The sequence below is a fragment of the Lampetra planeri genome, unplaced genomic scaffold (assembly GCF_965212315.1).
Source record: "Lampetra planeri unplaced genomic scaffold, kcLamPlan1.2.h2 scaffold_1934, whole genome shotgun sequence".
Lineage (NCBI taxonomy): Eukaryota > Metazoa > Chordata > Hyperoartia > Petromyzontiformes > Petromyzontidae > Lampetra > Lampetra planeri.
In genome coordinates this window covers 2,167-23,316 of record NW_027614685.1, presented here as the reverse complement: position 1 = coordinate 23,316, position 21,150 = coordinate 2,167, and the positions used below count along the sequence as shown (strand labels likewise).

The following is a 21,150-nucleotide window of genomic DNA, read 5'->3' as shown; positions in this document are numbered from 1 at the left end:
CATCCCGACGGTGAAGCGTGTCGGGGGCAGCCGTCATGCTGTGGGGGTGTTGGTCAGCGGCAGGAACTGGGACACTAGTCAGGGTCGAGGGAAAGACGAACGGAGCAAAGTACAGAGAGATCGTTGATGAAAACCTGCTCCAGAGGGCTCAGGAGGACCCGAGACTGGGGGGCGGGGGGGGGGGGGGGCGACGGTTTACCTTCCCACAGGAAACGACCCTAAGCACACAGCCGGGACAACGAAGGAGGGGCAGATCTCTGGAAAGACCTGGAAACAGCTGTGCAGCGATGCTCCCCATCCAACCTGACAGCTGGAACGGATCTGCAGAGAAGAATGGAAGAAATACCCCAAAGCTGCCAAACTTGTAGCGTCATACTCACGAAGACTTGAGGTGTAATCACCATAGACGTAATCACTGCCTAGGGGGGCTCAACAAAATACCAAGTAAGGGGGGTGAATACTTCTGTACATGCGGTGTTTCAGTTTTTTATTTTCAATAAATTTGCAAAAAAAAAATCCTTTTCACGATGAGATAAAAAAACGAATAAAAAAACGGGGAAAAAAGGAATTCAATCAATTTTGGAAAAAGGCTGTAACATAACAACATGTGGGGAAGGTGAAGGGGTGTGAACAGTTTTAGAACACACAGGTCTCTGGGTACTCATCTCGTGCTCCAAAACACAATTCCTCCACCACCAAATGTATTCGCAGATGTATTGTGTCATTGGAAAGTTCTATTCAACAGCGGTGGTCGGCAGGTCACCCAGTCTAACCTTGACATATCCACGTCTCGGAAATAAATGGCGAAGTGCTCTTCTAGGCATTTCAGTTGGCTGCTTATCTCCTTTGGGGCACTTATCGATGCTGTTGACCATGTTTATGGCTAAGTTCAGCACCACCTACAGGCCTGCAGTATGAACTACAGCCTTCCGATGCATTTACAAAGGATGCAAATATTATTGAGAAGGTGTCAAGCACAAATAATTCAAGGCGTATTCAAATTTGAAAAGCCTTGCACCTTTGTGCCCATTTGCATTGGTTATATTCTTGTTAACAGTTAAGTTTTTTAAAGTAATTATTATAGTTAATATCTAATTTGTTAAACATTGTACTTGTTTAGCATTGTTCTGTCACGACCTGGCTCTGTAGCCAGTTTGTCGTGACAAAAGAGGAGGACGAGGGAGGACACAGACAGAAGGCAAACAATAAGTAATTAATCAAATTAAATTAAATCTTTATTTACTCTCAGGTCCACTCAAAAAACGACAAACGAACGTGACAATATTTTAAAAAGACAGTCATACCAGTGTTTCCACATAGCACGATGGTATCTTACAGTACTGAGGACAGGGTTAGTCCTTTAACCACCTTTAAGTTTAGTTAGTTACAGAATGACAACCAATCAAAAAACAAGAAACCAAAAATACTCTGAGATGTGGATGTCAGTAAAGTCAGGAGTGAGGTTGCGTGAACACATGAGTGCGGCATATAGTGTAGTGAAATGTCTTGAATGGCTGGAAACAAAAGTAACAATGCACCAGGAGGAGAAGAGAGAGAGAGAAACTCTGCAGGGAGGGTAGTCTTATAGTATGGACACAATGGGCCCAGGTGCTCCCAACTACTATGATGAGGCATCAACCCATGCTCCGCCCTCTGTTACAGGCTGCATTGTAAAAACAGAAGAATCATAAAGCCAGGGAACTGTCACAGCTCATACTGTATACGTGTGTGGGAGGGGTCTTCAATCTAAGCACAAGCTGTCAATAATTTCGTAGTATACATATTGTTCTTTTTACAAAATGAATATTTTAAGTTTAAATTTTTATAGTGTGCGTCTTTAAGTGTTCAGGAGGAGTGCTCCAAATATTCTACCAAATTCAAAACAGATCAGTATGGTCAGATGGGTGTCGCTAAGTTCAGCTACATCGCTAGAGGGCACTCTCAACTTTACCATCAAACCTCTACGCCAGTAGAGCAGAAGAAGAAATAGTGTCGTAGTTGTGTTCGAATCGACCAGTGTTCCTCTCCACGACTGCATACGTCTGCATACGTGCATATTTCACTGGCAGGCAGACAATAAGATGCACCTGAATGTAAGACTGCTGTCTCCGTAATGGGTGTGGCAGGGGTGAAACCAACGTCACACAAGCAGGAACTGTCTCTACAGGCAACTATCTTGACTGCCTCCTCATCTTTGTCCGGACTCCGGACTCCGGTCAAAGGCGTCAACATGGCTGCGGTGGACGCTCTGGTGGAGCAGTTGGTGACACTTTGGAGAAGACCGGCCGTCCGGCAAAGATTCCATTGGATGTTTGTGGTCATTTCAATCGTGGGGTCGATTTTCAAGGAGTTACAGCTCGTCCCGGAGACGTATTTCAGCAGTAGCAGAAATGTCCTGAACGTGTAAGTAGAGCTATATTAGCTAGCCGATCAGCTCGCCGCGGGCAGTGAACGCAACCCATCGGTGTTAAGATCCACCTTTGGCCGGCTACGGAGTGACTGAAGAACGGCAGCAAAGTTCCCACTAGAAGTGTTGTCAAATGGTCCACATGTTGTTGCTGTCATAAAAGTATTGACGATAAAGTGATGTTGGACGAAGGTAAAAGAAATACCCGCCGTCGGTACAAACCAAAAAACTATATATTCTGGACGGAACAAGAAAATACGTAAATTAAACACAAATGTTTTTAACGCGAGAAAAATAAACCTGTGTTTGTTTTACGTTAGATTTGGTGCTCACATTCACCTCTTTGGAAAAGTTCTCCTCTGAAACAATTTTGGATATAGATGGAAAACCCTTTCACACTTCTCAACACGCCATAGATTTACGTCCAATTTTACAGCTACAAATATAAAAACGTCTGATAAAAATGATTTTGCACCTCTTAGTTAGCTGACCCTGTGACTCCTCTCCCAGCAATTGTAATTACTGCGATTAAAACTTAAAATAATACAATTAATAATTACAATTAAAACTTATTTACCATTTACCAATAATTATTAGCTCCTCCGTCAGTCCTTCACACAAGAGGGAAATATGTCCTTTATTCCCATTGGTGTTGGTAGACCAAGTCACACAGTTGATTGTTCATGTGAGAATTCATTGGATGGGTGACTGTATTAGTGTGTTCGGTGATGAATGCTATTCTTTAAGTCCCCTTTCTTCCCACAGGTATTTTGTCAAAGTGTCTTGGGGCTGGACCCTGCTGCTGCTGACACCCTTCGTCCTCCTTTCCAACTCCTCCTTCAGCAGGAATGTGTTCTTCCTCGGTCGGCGGCTGCTGTCTCTGGCCGTGGCGACAGCCATTTGGTACGTCTGCACTGAGACCTTCTTCTACATTGAGGACGTGACCGGCTCATGTTATGAAACAGATGCCATGGATGTTATCAATAAGGAGTTCACGTTTAAAGCTAGCTGCCGACGGGCTGGTTTCTATTGGCATGGCTACGACATCTCAGGACACTCCTTCATCCTGTCCTATTCTGCTCTCTTCATCATGGAGGAGATGGCACCTATGTCTTCTTTGAAAGCAGCCAGCCTGTCTGCTCTGCCGAGGATGGTCCTGAACCTGCTTTATGTGGCCCTAAATCTTTTAGTGTTTATTTGGGTGTGGATGTTTTCCTGCACCTCTGTTTACTTCCATGATCTATCACATAAAGTGCTGGGGACCACATGTGGCCTGTTGGGATGGTTTCTGACATATCGGGTTTGGTATTTAACACCTTTGTCTCCTGGACTCCCCCCTCAGTACCACCGAAAACAACAGAAACAACATGCCTAGACTGAACTCCTACACTCCCGCAGCCATCCTCAAAAACAACACTAGCGTCTCCAGATCCAAGCTTGACGGGCTATTTTAAGTTATTCCCTCCTTGAAGATAGGTCATTTTGTTGAGGACGTCCCTAAATGACTCGTGGTAACCTGAGATGAAAGCAGATTGTCTGCTGTCCAGCTTCAGCCTGTGTAGCTTTCATTTTTCTCCACTATTGCCTTTGTAACATTTCACTTGGAGGAGTTATGATTTTTTTACATGTCTGAGTGGGAACATGTGAGATTGTTTTACAGGTTGTCCAGCACTGTTGATCATCGCATCTAGCTGCACTGTTTGTTTGTGGAGGAAATAACTTAAGATCAGTAACTACCTTTCATCCATTGAGCTTTGATTTCTTTGACTTTGTTTCGTGACTCTACACTACATGTTAATTTTCTTAAAAGGGTTTAGTGCTAAAAGAAAACACATTCTTTTTATTTCTTATCATACGCAGGGGGAATAATTTTATATTCATACATGAGTGGTGTGGACACTTTTTTTTTTTTTTTAATTACGGTAGATCTGATCCGGTAGATCTCGGTAAATCCGAGTACACATTCAGCAACAGATAGTGGAGGTGCTGACTCAGATAGCATTGTCATTTTTTTCATCACATATCAGTTGGTCTGAAATAATAATTAGTTTAGTAATCAGCTGCTCAACTATAATCCAACTATTTTGGTTGACAATTATGTTGAGTGTGCTTTTTTTAATGGAGAAAAAGTTCTCTAATGGAAGCCTCTGAAATGTCGATATTTAAACAATTTCTTTGCTCTTCTAAAGGTAGAAAACAGAGTCTTCATTTCATGGGACAAAACAGCAGTTTAAGGGCTAGTCTTCTGGTGTCACTTTGCAGTTTGCAAAACGTTCATCATTTTTCACCGTGACTCTACCATTTTAAAAACCTTAAAATATTGATTATTGGACAAAAGAGTCTGTGAAAATAGCCCCCCCAGTTTCAGTTTGCAATATATGACAGTACTTGTGTTTTGGAATAAAGACACAAATGACATTTTGTTTTTGACATTTGAGTCATTGAAAGTTGCGTGTCAAACTTCACTTATCCTACTTAGACTGGGATTAAGTACTTGATGCTGAGAGAGCAAAGGTAGAATGAAAATCACAGACCCTGGAGGATCTGGTGATGTGTTGCTCATGATTCCATAGACAGCATGTTCAATGAGCAATAAGACCTCCAGAGCAGCTAATTATCTCTTTTCTACAACTAAATAATTCTTCTGCACTTCTGACGGTATTAATCATCACACCTTGGGTTGTGTCAGCACTCTGGTGCACCATGCAGGACACGGCTCTACTGTGTTGACCAATCAACACTTTCTGGAAAGATTTCAAGACTGCTTTGACCTCTTAACCCCTGGATCTGTCACACTGTTTATGAAGTAATACGTACCCTTGTTGTGCCATGTTCTTCATATCGTGTGTGTACTTTACTGTTTAACATTTGCAGCCAGACACATTTACACATATTACTGTCCAAACTATTTGTGTAGTGAAGTAATAAGAAAGCTTCATCTGATGTATGAAGGTGATGTTAAATTATTAGGAGACATTTTCATGTACTTTGCTGGTAATAAAACTATTACCATCATTAAAAATACGTTTTCTTAAAGTGCTTTAATATTAACCTTAATTTAAGGTGATATGTTTCAAATATCCTTGAATTATATATTTAACAATATACCAATTGTGTGTTAACGATATCAAAAGCTGGACTGCAGAAGAGCATCTTTGGTCCAAAAAACACAATAAAACACATTTGATCTGTATAATCCATTTTCATTATTTATTTGTCATTGATGGCAACTGAATAAATTAAGGCTCATGAACAAACATCATAAAAAGCACCATAAATAAATGCATATATTGAAATATATTAATATTAAAAAAAGTAAAAAATACTATTGTGAAATATGGCCACAATCACAGCTAGGTATTCTTTGCTCTGTCGAAGAGGTACAGACGCAACCCCTCACGTCACTACGACGAAGCAGTAATCCAACATGGCCACAATAACCAACATGTTCTGAGGTCTGTTGATTCTCCACCACTCTGCTGTTTGTCAGTTAGCAAAAGGATGTGAATCATGAGTCAGCATAATGAGACCTTTTTGTCAATAACTCAAAATAGCATTTTCCTCCTTCCCTCCAAATTTATGAAATGTTTTATGCCTTTTAGGTCACTGCACTCATGCAAAAACAGTTTGAGCCTCACCAGGCAAAATGGATCACTTTCCAATCTCTCTGGATGAACCACAATCTCATGTCAACATGAACTCAGTCAAGTCTTCATCGCTATGATCATCTGACGACACTAGGCGATGCTGTTATTCAAGGAGCATTGATCTTCTTTGGTTCAATGTTTTCTAATCACCGGCAGAGATTCATCCTGTTGCTAAGTGTAAAAATCAAAAGACAACACGAAAACAAAGTACTGCATGAATGTGTGTATAAGCAGGAATAAAACTCAGCACGTTGGCTCCGGAGAGTAAACACAAAATCAACCTGAACAGAGAAAGAACACTGAGTCAACAAGGCAGCCGAGGGCAACAGTTTGACCCCCCCCCAATATAACCTCTGAGCTCATTAATTATTCATAACAATATATAAATAAACAATATCTGTTGTTGTCGACAAACAGCAGTAAAAAACAAATCCAGTGGATTTCCCTGCCCAGCACTGCTGAGGGCCCGTGGTGCGTGTGTGTGTGTGTGTGGGGGGGGGCTTTGCAAGTTACATCGAGCAACATTTGAGATTCAGTGTGTCTGATCATTTAAACTTCCAGGCAAAATCCCCAAACATGACTAATCCATGCAAGGTAAAACTACTGCGTCACTGCTGGGCCATAGAAGCAGAATTGTACCGGCTCAGTGTTACTTCTCAAATGCCCTCGTTTCTGTTATTTGTGTAACTCCTGCTCAGCGACAGAGTGTGAACACTGCGTGCTGTGTAATCTCTGGTGCTCTAAATTAACTGACTGTGTGTGTGTGTGTGTGTGTGTGTGTGTGTGCAGCATGTAGCAGTGCATTTTTATCCTGCCACTTCAGAAAACAATGTTTTCTCATTTTATCGTGATGCATAAAGCACCTGCGGACAGGCAGAAGGCTTCCAGATCACTGTGAACCCGTTCACATCAACTGAAGACAGGCTCAGCTTCTGACATCCTTATATCTGTGAGTCATCATCCAGTGAGAGACACATGTTTGGTTCTCATTGGGACACTGGCTAGCTTTAGATTATGGGTCAAATACACGTCACTCAAACACCGCTCAGAGTGTCTTTTATTGACATAAATGGATGAACACTGACGTGAACACGCTGCTCTGTCAAACTAACGTAAACGTGTATTTTGTGCATCAGTGTCAGACGCAGAAGAACATAAAACCTGGGATACATACGAGGTTGGGTGTACAGCTAGTTGATGGAATAAATTGTCATTTGGGAAATTAGCTGTCTTGATGGAAGCTATGAGAAATGCGCTGGCATGGCTGAAGTAATGTGCTGTATCATGATTTTCAAGACAAAACAAAATACATTTTAAAGAGAATCTGCTGACCTTTGGCTGAAAGAATTATTCGTTCATTATTAATTATTCTCCAGAAACTTTCTACCCAACGAAATGAAAGGTGTTTTGAGTGACATGAACAACATTTGTCAAATTAATGAGCACAACTGTTACCATGTGACAAATTGAGAAATGTAAAATGTAAAATTAATTGTGCTTTTGCTCAGACTAAACTAAGGTGATGTGTCGTTAGTGACTGAGTGGCATCAATATATTAATCTAGCAAGCAAGTATGTCCCCAAATGTCAATATATTCTTTCTTTTAAAGTCAGCTACCACCCCTCAGATCATCTTGGTAGTTTCTGGCAGCCCATCAATTATCAGTATTTGTCCAAGGTCCTGTGGTTTTACTGATCAAACCTGGTGGAAGAGTGAAGAGCAGGTCTGAACATATCAGTAGCATGCAAAGGTCAGTGAACCCGTTTGTGTTACATTTTGTCTGGGTTTCTACTTGAAGTTGACAGTAAAAGTAGACCGGATGCCGCCTCCGTCAACCGGCTCACAGGAGCTGCAGGCTGAAAATTAAACTTGATGATAACCAGAAAATGTGCTGTTAAGAACTTGATCTTATGGAATGTTTTAATATTTCTTCCAGGTAAGTAATAGTGCTCTCTATATAGATTCATTATTGTTCTCCTGCAGTCATAAAACATTACAGAAAAGTTGAAACATCACACAAATACACAGACATGTAACACAATAAGAGAGCATTCACTACATGTATTTCTTTTTTAAAAACCAGTAGGCAAAGTAGCCCATCCCTCCCAGGGAGCCCATGAGAAAAGATGCTCCGAAGAAGGATGGCGGCTTCTTTTTTACCATCCGGAAGGCGTTGGGTAGGACCGCAGACAGGAGGGTTGTGTGGATGTCACCCAAGACCTTGCGGAAGGCGTAGCGTTTTTGCACACGCACAAAAAAGGACTGCAGGTTGGCTCGGCTGCCGTCCTCCCAGTATTTCTTAGAAAGTCCCAAGAACTTGAGCCTGTGCAACAAGGCTCCGAGGCAGATATCCGCTAGTGTAAATTCAGGTCCACATAGCCACAACTCACACTTTTGACCTGCGAGGTGGGGGGGGGGGACGATGGAATTCAATGACAGCACTGCTTGTATTCAATAGACAATAATCAATGTGACCCACCTTGATACTCTAGTTTCCTTTTCTCCAGTTCAGCCTCCACTTGATCTAGAACCATCGCTAACTCTCCCAGAATTTTCTTCAGGTAGTTCACATTATCATGGTCCAAGATCTTTGCCTGTGAAATGAGGGACAAAATCTCAAGAACCAAACCACCACACAACAAATTGAAAGTGAAATATTATGAGAGAAGTTTGATTTGTGCTCTGAGGAAACCTCAGTAGTACAGTGATACATCAATAAAACAAGACCACTAATAAAGACATGTATAATTAGTTAGGTTCTGTTAGGACATTGGAATAAAACACTGAAATGAATGGATGTACAGCGCTGTCAGTTAAATACTACCACACTATAACTATTGATCCTCTGATTAACACACCACTGCCCAGTCTGGTATCCGCAGATACAGATACAGGCGTCTCTGCACATCAATGGTTTACTAGTATGCTGTACTATGGCAGAACCTTGTTCCAGGAGGGTAAAAAAATACACCAGTTATCCTTAAATCCTTGTAGACAATGTTTAACACATACATGAATGATTATTCATGAATTAGTCTGCTCATCACCAGTGGGCAATGTACAGATTTAAAGATGTGAATTCTCCTTCGTGCAAAATGACTACATGATGTATGATTGTTTGACTACAATCAGTTTTACAATGTACAGAAAACCCCACCATGAGCTTCTTCTGCTTGGACAGGTACGGTTCTGTCAGCTGTGGCTCTTCATGGTCCAACTTCATCAGTTCTGTTGCAGCATTGGCCAGGTGTCCTGTTCACACAAACACACACACACACACACACACACAGCGCATGAGTTGTGTTTCCATCTGCCACTCATTGAAATGAAAATAGATGCTGCAGTTTGTCTTTTCATAGAGTCTGTTTTACACACACACACTGTCACAAATGTCAGTAGATTATTCGATCCACTGCAGTTTCATCTAGTTCAGGCTGCCATGCAGGGAAGAATGCTTCAGTAGCTACATATATTACTTGGCATTGAGGGTTTTTGGTGCCAATTATCATCATGCTAATCACATAATGCACATACAAACAGGGATCGTTTTGCCAATGATGCAGAAAATGCTGCAAAATGCATCTTCAACAAGGTACTCAAGGTAAAACATCCCACGTCAATGACACCCTGTCTTAGCGAAGTATTCATGACAAATATCAATGTCCTCAAGTTGACCTGACTTACTTCGTATTTCAGCAGTGGCGTACTTCGGGATCATAGAGTCAGTGGTGAGCTCTGGATGGAGGATGCAGCCGTGTGTGTAAGCGTCCATCGGTAGCCCATCCAGTAGCTGACGGTACTGCTGCACTCGGTCGTGAACAGGCGAGACTGCATCAGGAATCAACTGAGCCACCGTGTCTGCAGGTGAGACGCCAACGTGAAAACACCAGAGAGGAAAAAGTGAACCCCTTGAGGACAAACAATCAATATAGAGAACTTGTACTTTTATAACATGTTTCAAGAAGGTTTCTAAGCAACCAACATTAAGCTCTGTGCTTCAGAACCTCAAAATAGCAGACTTTAGCAGGTCGACACGCAGCATGGTATCCTGGTAACAGACACGACCCTGACACATCAGCGGTCACATTTACAAAGACTGACATTTACTGAATCCTTCTGGGACCAACACACCTCCGTGGATATATGTTGAGTCTATGTGCATTGGAATAGTAAAGGGAGTTGGAGCTGAGCACACTGTTTAACTTCGATGAGACGGTTCAAGGACGAACCACTTGAAAATAAGCACAATATGCACAAAAAAAAACAAAACAGGAAGGTTAATTAGGCAACACGTTAAACTCATTACACAGATCCCCTAATGGCTTGCTCTGTTCTATTTATCTGCTGTTGCTCAGGTTAAAGGAAGTGTTATGGGCACACATTATATCTCTCAAAACCAAGTCCAGGAATCCAACAGCTGCACATCATGTTTGTATTTACAGATGTAACTACACAGTGTTCACAGAACGGACTGAGTTCTCATGTCTGCAGCTTGAGGAGGAGCTGGTGGAGGGTGGAGATACACCTGGCAGAGCTCCACAATGCTGCGGAAGTCTCCGGGCCGACCTGCCTGGGTGTGCCGAGCTGTGCTACTCTCGGGCGGCAGGCTGCAGAACAGTAGGAAATGGGGAAATAGGACATGAGCGCCTGAAGGCCTTCTGAGTCTCCAGCTGACATGGACGACTGTGACAGAAGAACAAGTGATTGTTTGACTTTGAGCAGTCAACTCACAACTAAAGAGCTCTGAACAACACAAAAATCCTCTGCTCTGAGCTCATGTAACCATCTCTTTTCTGAGAGCTGGTGCCAGCTTTCATTAGGGATTGAACTCAGACAAGAAGCATGTCTGTCTGTCTGTCCACAAACCAAAGATATTTAGTTCACTATCATTAGAGGAGCAAGGAACCCAGATAATAACCACATTAAAAGCCTCAAGTTAGAGGAATGAGACCTTGATTATTAAACTAGTATTTCATTGTCAATCAAACAATTGTTGCAGGCCTAACAATCATTCCTGTCTCCTGCTAAGTTTTCGATCCTCTCTGCTCCATACGAGTGATGTCTGCAGTGACTGGCCATCTCCCAACTCCCCTCCGGCTGTTCCCAGTGGAGGCTCAGAGAACATTACATAATGGCATAATGCCTCAACTGACAATAATATAGGGCTCACCAACCACAGATACTCCACCACATAGAGCGACAACATGCTCTAGAGCGTCCTAAGGTCAAACCACTGCAAAGGAGGACATGTGCAGCTGCTGAGTTTGAGTCAATACACTACACATCTCATTTCTCCATCACATTCCAGTCTATGTCGGTACTTCTCACATTAACTGATTAATCATGAATCATTGTACACTTTCATTCTCATGTTCACAAAAGTCATTGTAGTTCTGTTTTATCTAATCATCTGGGTGACAAAGAAATTGCACAGCACGCATTGACACACTGTAGACAAGGACAGCAAATGGCCTTCAGTAGCTTCCGGTGTATATCCAAGCTCAAAGAAACCTCTCAGAATGAGGTCTCACATTTATTGGTAGTTGTCTGGTAAAGTTTGTTTAGCAGCAGAGAAACCAACTGCTACAGCACCTTTAAAGAATGCTGAAAAGCCTGGACAATGTAGGTGGCTGCTGGTCTGTAGTTCCCAAATGCAAATTGACTGAAAAAAAAAAAGTTCTGAGACTCATGTTGATGCTCTGCTGTAGACTTGCAGTCTTACACATGGTGGCTGACACATACATTTGCGTCTCTCTAGTTGTTACATGATGACTGCAAGTAAAGAGCTAACATAAGGTTCACAGAACTGTCCATCTTGTTTTTCAACATGCATTTAAAAAGTGGAAGGAAAGAGCGTAATAGACTCATTGTCACCATACCTCCCACAAAGTTTTTCTCCAGGTAGTCTATAATCTGGTTGTAGTCACTGATGATGGTGTCTCCGTGCAGGAATACAGGCACCTCCTCCCCCAAGTTCAGCCTCATGAACCACGGCTCCTTGTGCTCCTGCAGCGGCAAGCTCACATCCCTCTCATCACACACCAGCCCCTTCTCACTGATGACAAGACGCACCTGCAATTACAAGCACATCTTTAACTTAAGAGGAACCTTTTCTCCTGCTGACGTATGATTTGGATGACAAGCAGAGGAGATGAGACATTACAGGCATAAAATGGTGCAGATTACACTCATTGTCCCAGCATATCCAAATATTCATATTCATATTCACTTCAGAAAGTAGGTGTGCACTATATACATATATCACAATTCATTATATATGTGTATGTGAGCAAAAGTGTTAATAATCAGGATTAGTCATTGTTTTCTCAGTAATTAAGGCACAATACAAGATGGGATAGATAATAACATGAGATTAAAGCTTAAGTCAGGAAAGTTACTTTTTATGACTTAACATGTATTGAAATATAACCCTTGTGCCCTAAAAGCTGCACATTCCTGTAATATTTGTATATTAAAATTTATCTTGTTGATACTTATTGGCAGATTTTATTAATTTTATGGAGCACGAGCAGTTGTGCAGAGACTCAGATCCTCACCTCCACGGCTGGGTGAGAATCTGGACTGTTTGCCATGTTGGAAACGGCATAAATATTACTCAACATGGTCCGTCGGGTGCAATGTCTGCGAAACGTATCAAACTATAAAAGAACTGTTGCATCACACCTCAAAGGTTTCAGAAACCTATTACAGTGTTTCGGAGAACACTGTGAGTAGTATCCTGAGTTTACAGTAAAGTAAATGTAGATAAATAGACCATCTCGATATATAAACTAAGTTAATCCTTTATTTACGCTGGGGAAATTTACAGCGTCAAGGAAAAGAAAGACTATTATCTGCCTTGTGCACAGCGTGATCTTAGCCCCATTTTGTTGAAAATCATCTCCCAGTTACAATATAGAAAGAAGACTGGTGGTGTAAAACAAGCAACCTGACTCAGTGCTTAGTTTGTGACACAACAATTCATCACGTTTCGCTAAGCAGAATAAAACAGCTATATAGCTGTATTTGTTTTTGCGGCAACTTGACTAAACTCACAGGACAGTCATGATCCATTGCTGGTGGGATGAAGGATGAACCGCTGTCCAAAGAGAGCTCAGGAGTATAAAAAGTTGCTTCTGTCCGCATGAAGGAAGGGTAGCAGAGATTTTAGCTTTACATGTCTCAACGTGGTGGTATAATGAAAACCAGAATGATTTAGCATCAGAGGCATAGGAATCCCAGCTCGTTCCGAAAGCAGGGACAAATATGTGAATGCAGACGTCTGAAGCAGTGGGGCTGCTCCACTCATGGATGGAAGGTCCCAGTCAAAGTGAAGAAAACGTGAGCACAACAACAGTTTCTCATAAAATATTAATAGTGTCTCAGTAATTGACTTTTTCTCCAATCATTTCGTTTAGGTTGATGTGTTTTTCACCGTCACATGCCACACAAGGGATTTACAGACCAGCTTTTGCTGAGCAACAGCAGCCTCTGCTGGTGGGTGTGGACATTACAGGATGGCCACAGGGGAGAGTAACGCATTAATTGTAACATCATTTGAAGAGAGAGGACAAAATACCAGAACAGAGAGGCTGGCAATATCTTTCACATGAGGTAAAATATTTTGTTGTTTGATCTCATTATTGTGAAACATCAGAACAGCTGCTGCTACAGCTAGCATCACACTGACTGAGTGATGAACACCTTTTTCAAGTCAAAACTTTACATTATTTGTTTACATTATTTTTTTTGTGTGTTACTGTTGGGCTACAGCACAGCTAATAAGACGCTTCATGACGCGCTTAGCTCTACTCAGATGGAAAACCCAAGGTGTATTTGAAAGTATTGAAGTGGACTGATCTGTGAATCTGACACACCTGTCTCTATCTATCACACTAGGATGAATGCTCGAGGATGCACAGTAACACTCGCAGGTCATCGGCGCAGTTATCAGGAACAAGCTGACGCATACGCAGTGGTAACGGATCCCTTCTGATGACAGCAGTCTTCACATACAACGGTTGTTTGTCCTTCTCACTTGCTCAGTGTCTCACTGTCAAATTGTTTGGAGAGAGAAGAAATGTTTTGCAAGTCACGAATGATGCAGACAGATTTTTTTTTTAACCAATCTCATTTGAAGAATTTATTGTGCTCAGCACAGGAATCACATAAAAGCCACATTTACGGCCTAATAACACCGCTGATCAGCAGTTTGCACTGAAGACCATGTTCATTGACTTCACAACCCTACACAAGCTCACTTGAGCTGTGCCAGCTCCACGACTGAGACGACGACAGACACGACAGTGATCCTGGCATTTACATTCTGCTGACTGACGATCGAAGACTGTGAGGGAACATCCACAAGTACCAACACTGACCACATGGAAGACCCACAGCAGAGAGAGAACACCCGGTTGTTGTCTCACTTCTGTGTGCAGGATCTGTCCCTCACGTCCCCTTCGTGTTGCATGCACACGAGCCACCTCTCATAACATGAGCAGAGTGAAACCGCCGAAAGCTTAAATCATGAGACTACTCCAGAAAAAGCCCTGATGGAATTGAGATGAGACAGTAATTGGCACTTTTTAGGTGTTCTCAATCAAAGAAAACACACAACCACAGCAACATCAGTCTGTTAGCTCTAGAAATACTACATCACATGTTTGTTGACAAACACTGAGTGACAGTTCTAATATTTCTGAATCCACACATTCCTTTAGGAGCAGAAGATACAAAGGAGGGTGGGGGCTGAGGCCTTGGTAGAGGTCTGCTTTCTGAGAAGCCTCAGGTCCTGCAGAAGCTCACGAGGACGTGACACCAGGACTTCTACATTCTGACTGTAGTAAACAACACAGGATTTCTGTCTGGTACTGAAGGCGTCCACTTCACCCTGATGACATCACAGAGGTTATCATCAAACCCGCCCCCTCCAGAATCACCCGGATACGTTTCACAAGTGTTACCAACTAGAAACACATGAACAGCTGGAAACTGATCATTGCACGTGAAACTGGTGCAGGGCTGCTTTCATATACTGTACGTGTTGTCTGTGAAGTAAATAGAACACTCGTGTAAATCCACTTTTGTTTTCGGAGAAATATCCAGAAAACTACATTTCCATCATGTCCCACCCATGCTCACTTCACAATAATATCTTATAATGACATTTTAACGCAACAAGCCGCATGAATAGCAGTATACCGAGGTGCAGGGGGGGGTTGGCCTTGGGATTGTTTTGCACATCATTCGAATCAATTATTTAGCTGTCATGTGTCAGAGCACACAGGTTATAACCACACTCACCAGCTATTACACTTAGCAATACGCGCTAGGCGCGGATATGGAGGCAGATTTGCGCGGTGGAACATGAATATTGAGCATCAGTCCGGCTACATGTCGTGGAGAGGATGCTGCAGCGCCTCTCCAGCGCCGGAAACTGGAGATGTGCCCGGCTGCAGGGCCACGCGCCCCGTGAGGTTTGTGCACACACAAAAAAAACAACACAAAAACATCATTTGCGCCCATGAAACATACACACAATGCACGAGCCACCTCCATTTTCAGCTCCTCTTTCTCACCTTTTGGGAGGTGAAAGACTGCGTCCAGTGGTACAACACCAGCCGGTCCTTGTTGAACGCTTTGGGCTCCGCCGTCGCTTCCTCGCACTCCTCCCCGTCTGTGACTTTGCCGTCTTCATCCATCGCAGAGATGGGCCACCAGCTACAGTTGGTGGGGGTAACATGGTTGGAAGACGCCATGACAGAGCGTTTTGTGCGTGTGGCGGAGAGAAGCGAGGATGGGGAGAGGAGGAGAGACGGGGGAGGAGGAGGAGGAGGAGGTGCAGGAGGAGATGTGGGGGGAGTCAGCAGCAGCTCAGCAGCTTCTGTTCAGTCCTGGACGGCTGAAATCAGCTCCGAGTTGGCGAGGAAGGTGGTGATCGGCATGTAAATAGGCGCTGGAGGGGTTTCAGTGAAAACCGAGAGAGGACGAGTGGAAGAGAGGAACTGAAGAGACATGAAGGATGGAGGAGGTCGACGAGGGTCTGACTGAGGCGTGTTCTCGAGTCGTGTGTGTGTGTGCGTGTGTGTGTGAGAGAGAGAATAATATCACCCCCCCTTCATGACAAAATAGCCCCAAAAAGTTTCACTCAGTTCAAACTGATGATTAGTGAGTCACAGTTTGGTATCATAGGTTGGCACCTGGGGTGACCAATCAGATTCAAGGGCCACAACCGGCCCCTCCCTGCACAATTCTCCCTGCCAAGGCCAATGCAGAATGAACGCAGTTCATCCAACCTGTCCCCAAATCTACTCCAACACTTCAAATACAACTACTCATCTATGCTCATGTTGGTTTGGGGGAGGGGTGGGGGGGTGACAGTTAGTTACAAATGTTACAGTTAATTTAAATAGATACAACTAAAGTGACGTCCTGTATTAGAGATACAAATTCATGTCCAGCAATTCCACTTGACAGCTTTGGGTGTAGTTACTGACGTTGCCCAGCAGAGGGAGTGAAGTGAAGTGAAAAGACGTGAAGTGTGAGGCACATTTACAGTCATGTTCATAACAATGCAGGAATGATATTTACGGGGTTTACAAACGTTTGCAATTAAGCTCCAAGTCTGCTCTGTATTTGTAATTTACAGTGATTTGACTGTTTACCTGTTTATTTTCCTAAGGATCAATAAGTATATAAACTGTTAATTACGAATAATGATAATTACAGAGACACCTCAGATGGGATCAAGTGATGCAGGATCATAAATGTGGTTGTTTCATAGAAAATAACCCCGTGGACTCCTGTATGTGTTGGACGTGAGTCCAGAAGTGGAGGACTGTGTCATGGCTCCTTGCAGGCAGCAGCCTGAGGATTGGGCTGTATTTTTGGAAGGGTGTGGATTGGTCGCCTTGTTAGGTCTGCTGGAATATTTTCACCATGTGTCAGGAGATAGCCGGGTGGCAGGGACCGGAGGAGAGGGGGCTTTTCTCTGTGGTCACCTGGAGAGCCATGTAAGACCACCGGCCTGACAGGGACACCAAATAATTCAATTCTAAATCACTAATCTGGCTGCTGCAGACGTTCTGAAACTTCATGGACACCCACATCGAAGAACCCCCCCAGTGAGGGTCTCTGAGGTCAGGTTTGATGCCAGCTGAAGGTGAGGCAACGGAGTTCATCTTCACCCAGGAAACACAACGACCAGCAGCTTCACCCTCCGCTACCGAGCCGCTGCTGAGGCATGAGTGGGGGCCGCTTTGAGTTCGATGACGGTGGAGCCTATTGCGGAGGATGGGAGGGGGGCAAAGCTCACGGCCACGGCATCTGCACCGGACCCAAAGGCCAGGGCGAGTTCTCCGGCTCCTGGAACTACGGCTTCGAGGTGGTGGGCGTCTACACCTGGCCCAGCGGGAACACCTACGAGGGCTACTGGTCGCAAGGGAAGCGACACGGCCTGGGGGTCGAAACCAAAGGGCACTGGATCTACAGAGGGGAATGGACTCACGGGTTTAAAGGGAGATACGGCGTCCGGATCAGTGTTGGCAGTGGGGCGAAGTACGAGGGAACGTGGAATAACGGGCTTCAGGATGGATATGGAACCGAGACGTATGCAGATGGAGGTGAGTTTGCACACGTTTGGAGTGAAAAAGTGAAAGAAACCAAAGTGGAAAAAAGTGGTGCTGAAAGTACTCCCATGTAAAACTGCAAAATAAAGATATTCGTAAACAAGCTCCTATATGTATCCTTCAGATAATGAACAAAGAGTTACAAACCTGTTTAAAATGTCTGAAGCAACATGGATCCTGAAGGGACACCAGGATATAATTTCATGTTCAGCAATCAGTGGAAGAGCAGATGATTTATAGATACACCTGTGGGTACCCAACGGCCAAGTTAAAGTAATGTCAGCTTTTCTACCTCTAACTCTACAGTTACACAGTTATAGCAAGACTGGATATCATGTACTAATGCATTAAAGTGTACTTCACTCTACCCACATCCCCAGTTAAGTCTGGAGCACTGCATCATGTTTCACCACTGGATCATGTGTTAAACATCTATAAAAGTTGTTGACTGACTGAGTATGAAGCATGGTATAAAATATACAGCGGAGTAGCATGAGACAGAAATATACCTCAACTGTCTTTTTTTTAGGTTAGTTACATGTGATCTGCGTTTAAGTCACTGGAGGAAAAAGTACTTGAGTAGATGTATTTTCATCTGGGGAACAACTACATGAAGTACTCAAACACAAAGTGAATAGAGAAAATGTGACAGAAAAGTTAGATTACTCATTATTCATAGCACTACTACTACTGTTGTTGGCTTAATGTACATTAATTGCAAATAGTGTTTGTTTTTGCATTAAGAAATCAGAAGTGTACTGTGATGAAAAACTAAATGAATTGCTTTCCTGAATTTAAGTACAAAAAGGTACAACATGGTAAAGTGAAGTACATGAATTCTTGACTTTTCAGGATAGAATTACCACCAAAACACCTCAAGAAAATCATGTCTGCCCATGATTCTTCACTTTGGGTTAATTACAGGACAAACACAAAAAGACTGACCAAATATCATCCTGCTGCTGTCAGTCAAAAGGTTGCTGGAAAATGAAACTCACTAAACTACACACCAGCAGTGGAGAATTCAGTATTCAAGCAATTTAATTGAATCAAAGAAATTTTACAAATTTACAAAATTTACAAATACTGACACAAGAGACAGACCCACATTCAACATTATACAAAGCTATAAGTAATATATCGATGAATTAAAGATTATTGTCTACATGTCTCTTTTAATGACAACTCTTTTCCATTTAGTTATTTAATTTGATTTTCTGCAATCACTTGAGTCAATTTGCATATGGTGAGAGGAGGTGAGAGATCAGTATGAAACAGTGTGACTGTGAACAGGCATATGTCTGGATATTTGAAATGGTATTCAGCTTTTGGCTGTGGAAAATCAAGTGAGTGATTGTGTTGATGTGTGATTGTGTACCAGCGGTGGTTTCCCTCTTTAACAGCTGACTCATCAGCTTTAAGGACTGACTGGTGGAAGTTGCAGTGGGGGATGTGATGGCACCACATGTCAAGATGTAATAATAGCCTACAAGCACTGTGACCTGCTGGCCTCTCAGGCTGAGGCCGTCGCCGTTACTATAATCCACACACGACAATTTTAGCTGGTGACTGGACCTCAAGATGACTTGTCAGTGGGAACGCTAATTAGCAAGAAACAATTCACAATTTATGGTTGCTGCAATAAAAAGCAGTTCTTTAAGCTAAATGCTAATGTAACTATGCTAATGCTAACATGTAAAACAGATATGATGTTAAACCTCTTAGATTATTGTGCAACCATTTGCCAATTAGCAGGGCAATTAGCACATATAATACGGGGATAAAAAATGTACAGGTCAAATAGCTGCAGCTTGGAAAAAGTGTAGGTTTGCCCATAATTATTCAGTAGCTGGTCATATTTCAGAACATAAAACAGCTTTGCGGCAAAAACACAGCTAACAGCTCGTAACAGGCTGAAAACTTTACCATTACCATTGTTAAACCCTGACACAAAAAACAATTCATTGAGGAATTTTTCAAGTTACAACATGAATTTTTGTCAGGGCAAGGTTTCAGTTATAGTCCCATTCCTCATATTGGTCAAGTAACATTTGTTGCAAAGCCACATGTGGACTGGAATGGTAACGTTTTCTGGTATTTGCAGGTACTTTCCAGGGTCAGTTCACTGGTGGGATGCGGCATGGCTATGGTGTTCGTCAGAGTGTCCCTTACGGAATGGCAGCAGTTGTCCGCTCTCCCCCCTTCGTAACCTCCTTGACCTCACTCCGAAGCGAGCATAGCAATGGCACTGTTCTGCAGCAAGATATCCCCATCATCACCACCACCAATGCCTCAGGTGAAGAGACACCTGGTGCCACCATTAACCAGCTAGGACCGTCCCGTGGGGGCTTCGCCCTCACCCTTCAGGTGGACCCAGATGCTGTGAAACCTAAGAAGAAGGGCCTTTTTCGCAGAGGCTCTCTGCTGGGTAAGCTAAAGAAGTCTGACTCAAGCACCCTCACTGTCCAGCCAGAAGAGCAAGATCAGCTTCCTCAGGACAGAGTCAGCTCTCAGCTCCAACGCCAGTGAAACCAACTCTACCATCAGCATCGGAGACGAGAGCCTGGCCGGAGCGGAGGACTTCCCTCCAGTGGAGGCTGACATCGATGCCACTACCACAGAGGTCTACATGGGCGAGTGGAAGAATGACAAGCGTTCAGGATATGGAATAAGTGAAAGGTCCAGTGGGCTGAAGTACGAAGGCGAATGGCTGAACAACCAGAGACATGGCTATGGCTGCACCACTTTTGCTGAGGGTGGGAAGGAGGAGGGCAAGTACATGAACAACATGCTGGTGAAGGCCATTAAGAAGCGGGTGATCCAGCTGAAGGGAACTAAGATCAAGCAGAAGGTCGAGCGAGCTGTGGAGGGAGCTCAGCGGGGCTGCAGCCATCGGCAAGCAAAAGGCAGAGATCGCTGCTTCCAGGTAAAGACGGGTGCTGATGGGCTGATTTAAAAAACCTGGGCCAAGTTCTCTCAGACAGTCTTTCTGCTAAACTAAGCTATCTTTGGTTTCTGATCAAAAGAGCTGGATTTGAATATGATATAATTGAATTTCCTGTAAGACACTTTAACTGTTCCTTAAATAAGTGACTCACTGGATTATTTATGGTATTTATGCCATCGTGATGATGACCTCTACTCTCCAGTCTCCAAATTGTCTCTGACTTTGTCTGACTTGTCGCGGGTTGCTTTTAGTCCCTGAGTTTGCAGAAGATGCAGAAGTGTTTCTTGCACAGGGCAAAGTTGCAGCAAAGTTCATTGGAGCACATTATGTCACAATATCAGATTACAGTTTACCCTGCTTGGCCCCAGATACACTTTCCCCTAAAATGGTTCAGCGTTCATATGGGATGACTGATCAAAGCCATTCTGAAAATGGGCAGACAATGAAAAAGAAAGGGGAACTGAGAATCATTATAGATTAAAGAAGTTTTTGGGAAGGAGACACCCACCACGAAGAAAA

At 43.1% G+C, this 21,150-nt stretch overlaps 3 protein-coding genes across 5 annotated transcripts; 2 read left to right on the top strand and 1 right to left on the bottom strand.

The window, feature by feature from the left end:
• The first annotated feature begins 2,113 nt into the window (after nucleotides 1-2,113).
• On the top strand, nucleotides 2,114-3,782 carry LOC144740147 (acyl-coenzyme A diphosphatase FITM2-like). The gene is made up of 2 exons (XM_078623025.1): nucleotides 2,114-2,403; nucleotides 3,173-3,782. The coding sequence occupies exons 1-2, from the start codon at nucleotides 2,114-2,116 to the stop codon at nucleotides 3,780-3,782; spliced, it is 900 nt and encodes a 299-aa protein (XP_078479151.1).
• A 4,327-nt stretch (nucleotides 3,783-8,109) lies between these two features.
• Nucleotides 8,110-15,815, bottom strand: GDAP1L1 (ganglioside induced differentiation associated protein 1 like 1). Of its 3 annotated transcripts, XM_078623026.1 has the most exons (6): nucleotides 15,636-15,815; nucleotides 11,934-12,126; nucleotides 9,739-9,912; nucleotides 9,212-9,306; nucleotides 8,534-8,648; nucleotides 8,110-8,453 (listed from the first exon to the last, which is right to left on the bottom strand). In XM_078623026.1, the coding sequence occupies exons 1-6, from the start codon at nucleotides 15,813-15,815 to the stop codon at nucleotides 8,110-8,112; spliced, it is 1,101 nt and encodes a 366-aa protein (XP_078479152.1). The 3 variants fall into 3 exon arrangements, with proteins under 3 accessions (XP_078479152.1, XP_078479153.1, XP_078479154.1); XM_078623027.1 differs by lacking the exon at nucleotides 9,739-9,912; XM_078623028.1 differs by lacking the exons at nucleotides 8,534-8,648; nucleotides 9,212-9,306.
• Nucleotides 15,816-17,299: 1,484 nt separating this feature from the next.
• Nucleotides 17,300-20,614, top strand: LOC144740149 (junctophilin-2-like). Its single transcript, XM_078623030.1, is given in 4 exon segments — nucleotides 17,300-17,678; nucleotides 19,789-20,126; nucleotides 20,128-20,565; nucleotides 20,567-20,614. Coding segments are annotated over 4 exon segments (1,203 nt in total).
• Nucleotides 20,615-21,150: the final 536 nt, after the last annotated feature.

Excerpts from the sequence above, each read along its gene's own strand:
- LOC144740147 (XM_078623025.1), top strand. The coding sequence starts at position 2,114 with ATGGGTGTGGCAGGGGTGAAACCAACGTCACACAAGCAGGAACTGTCT. Across the intron at positions 2,404-3,172 it reads AGCAGAAATGTCCTGAACGT|GTATTTTGTCAAAGTGTCTT; the intron begins GTAAGTAGAGCT and ends TTCTTCCCACAG.
- GDAP1L1 (XM_078623026.1), bottom strand. The coding sequence starts at position 15,815 with ATGGCGTCTTCCAACCATGTTACCCCCACCAACTGTAGCTGGTGGCCC. Across the intron at positions 9,307-9,738 it reads CGCCACTGCTGAAATACGAA|GACACCTGGCCAATGCTGCA; the intron begins GTAAGTCAGGTC and ends TTGTGTGAACAG. Across the intron at positions 8,454-8,533 it reads AAGGAAACTAGAGTATCAAG|GTCAAAAGTGTGAGTTGTGG; the intron begins GTGGGTCACATT and ends CCCACCTCGCAG.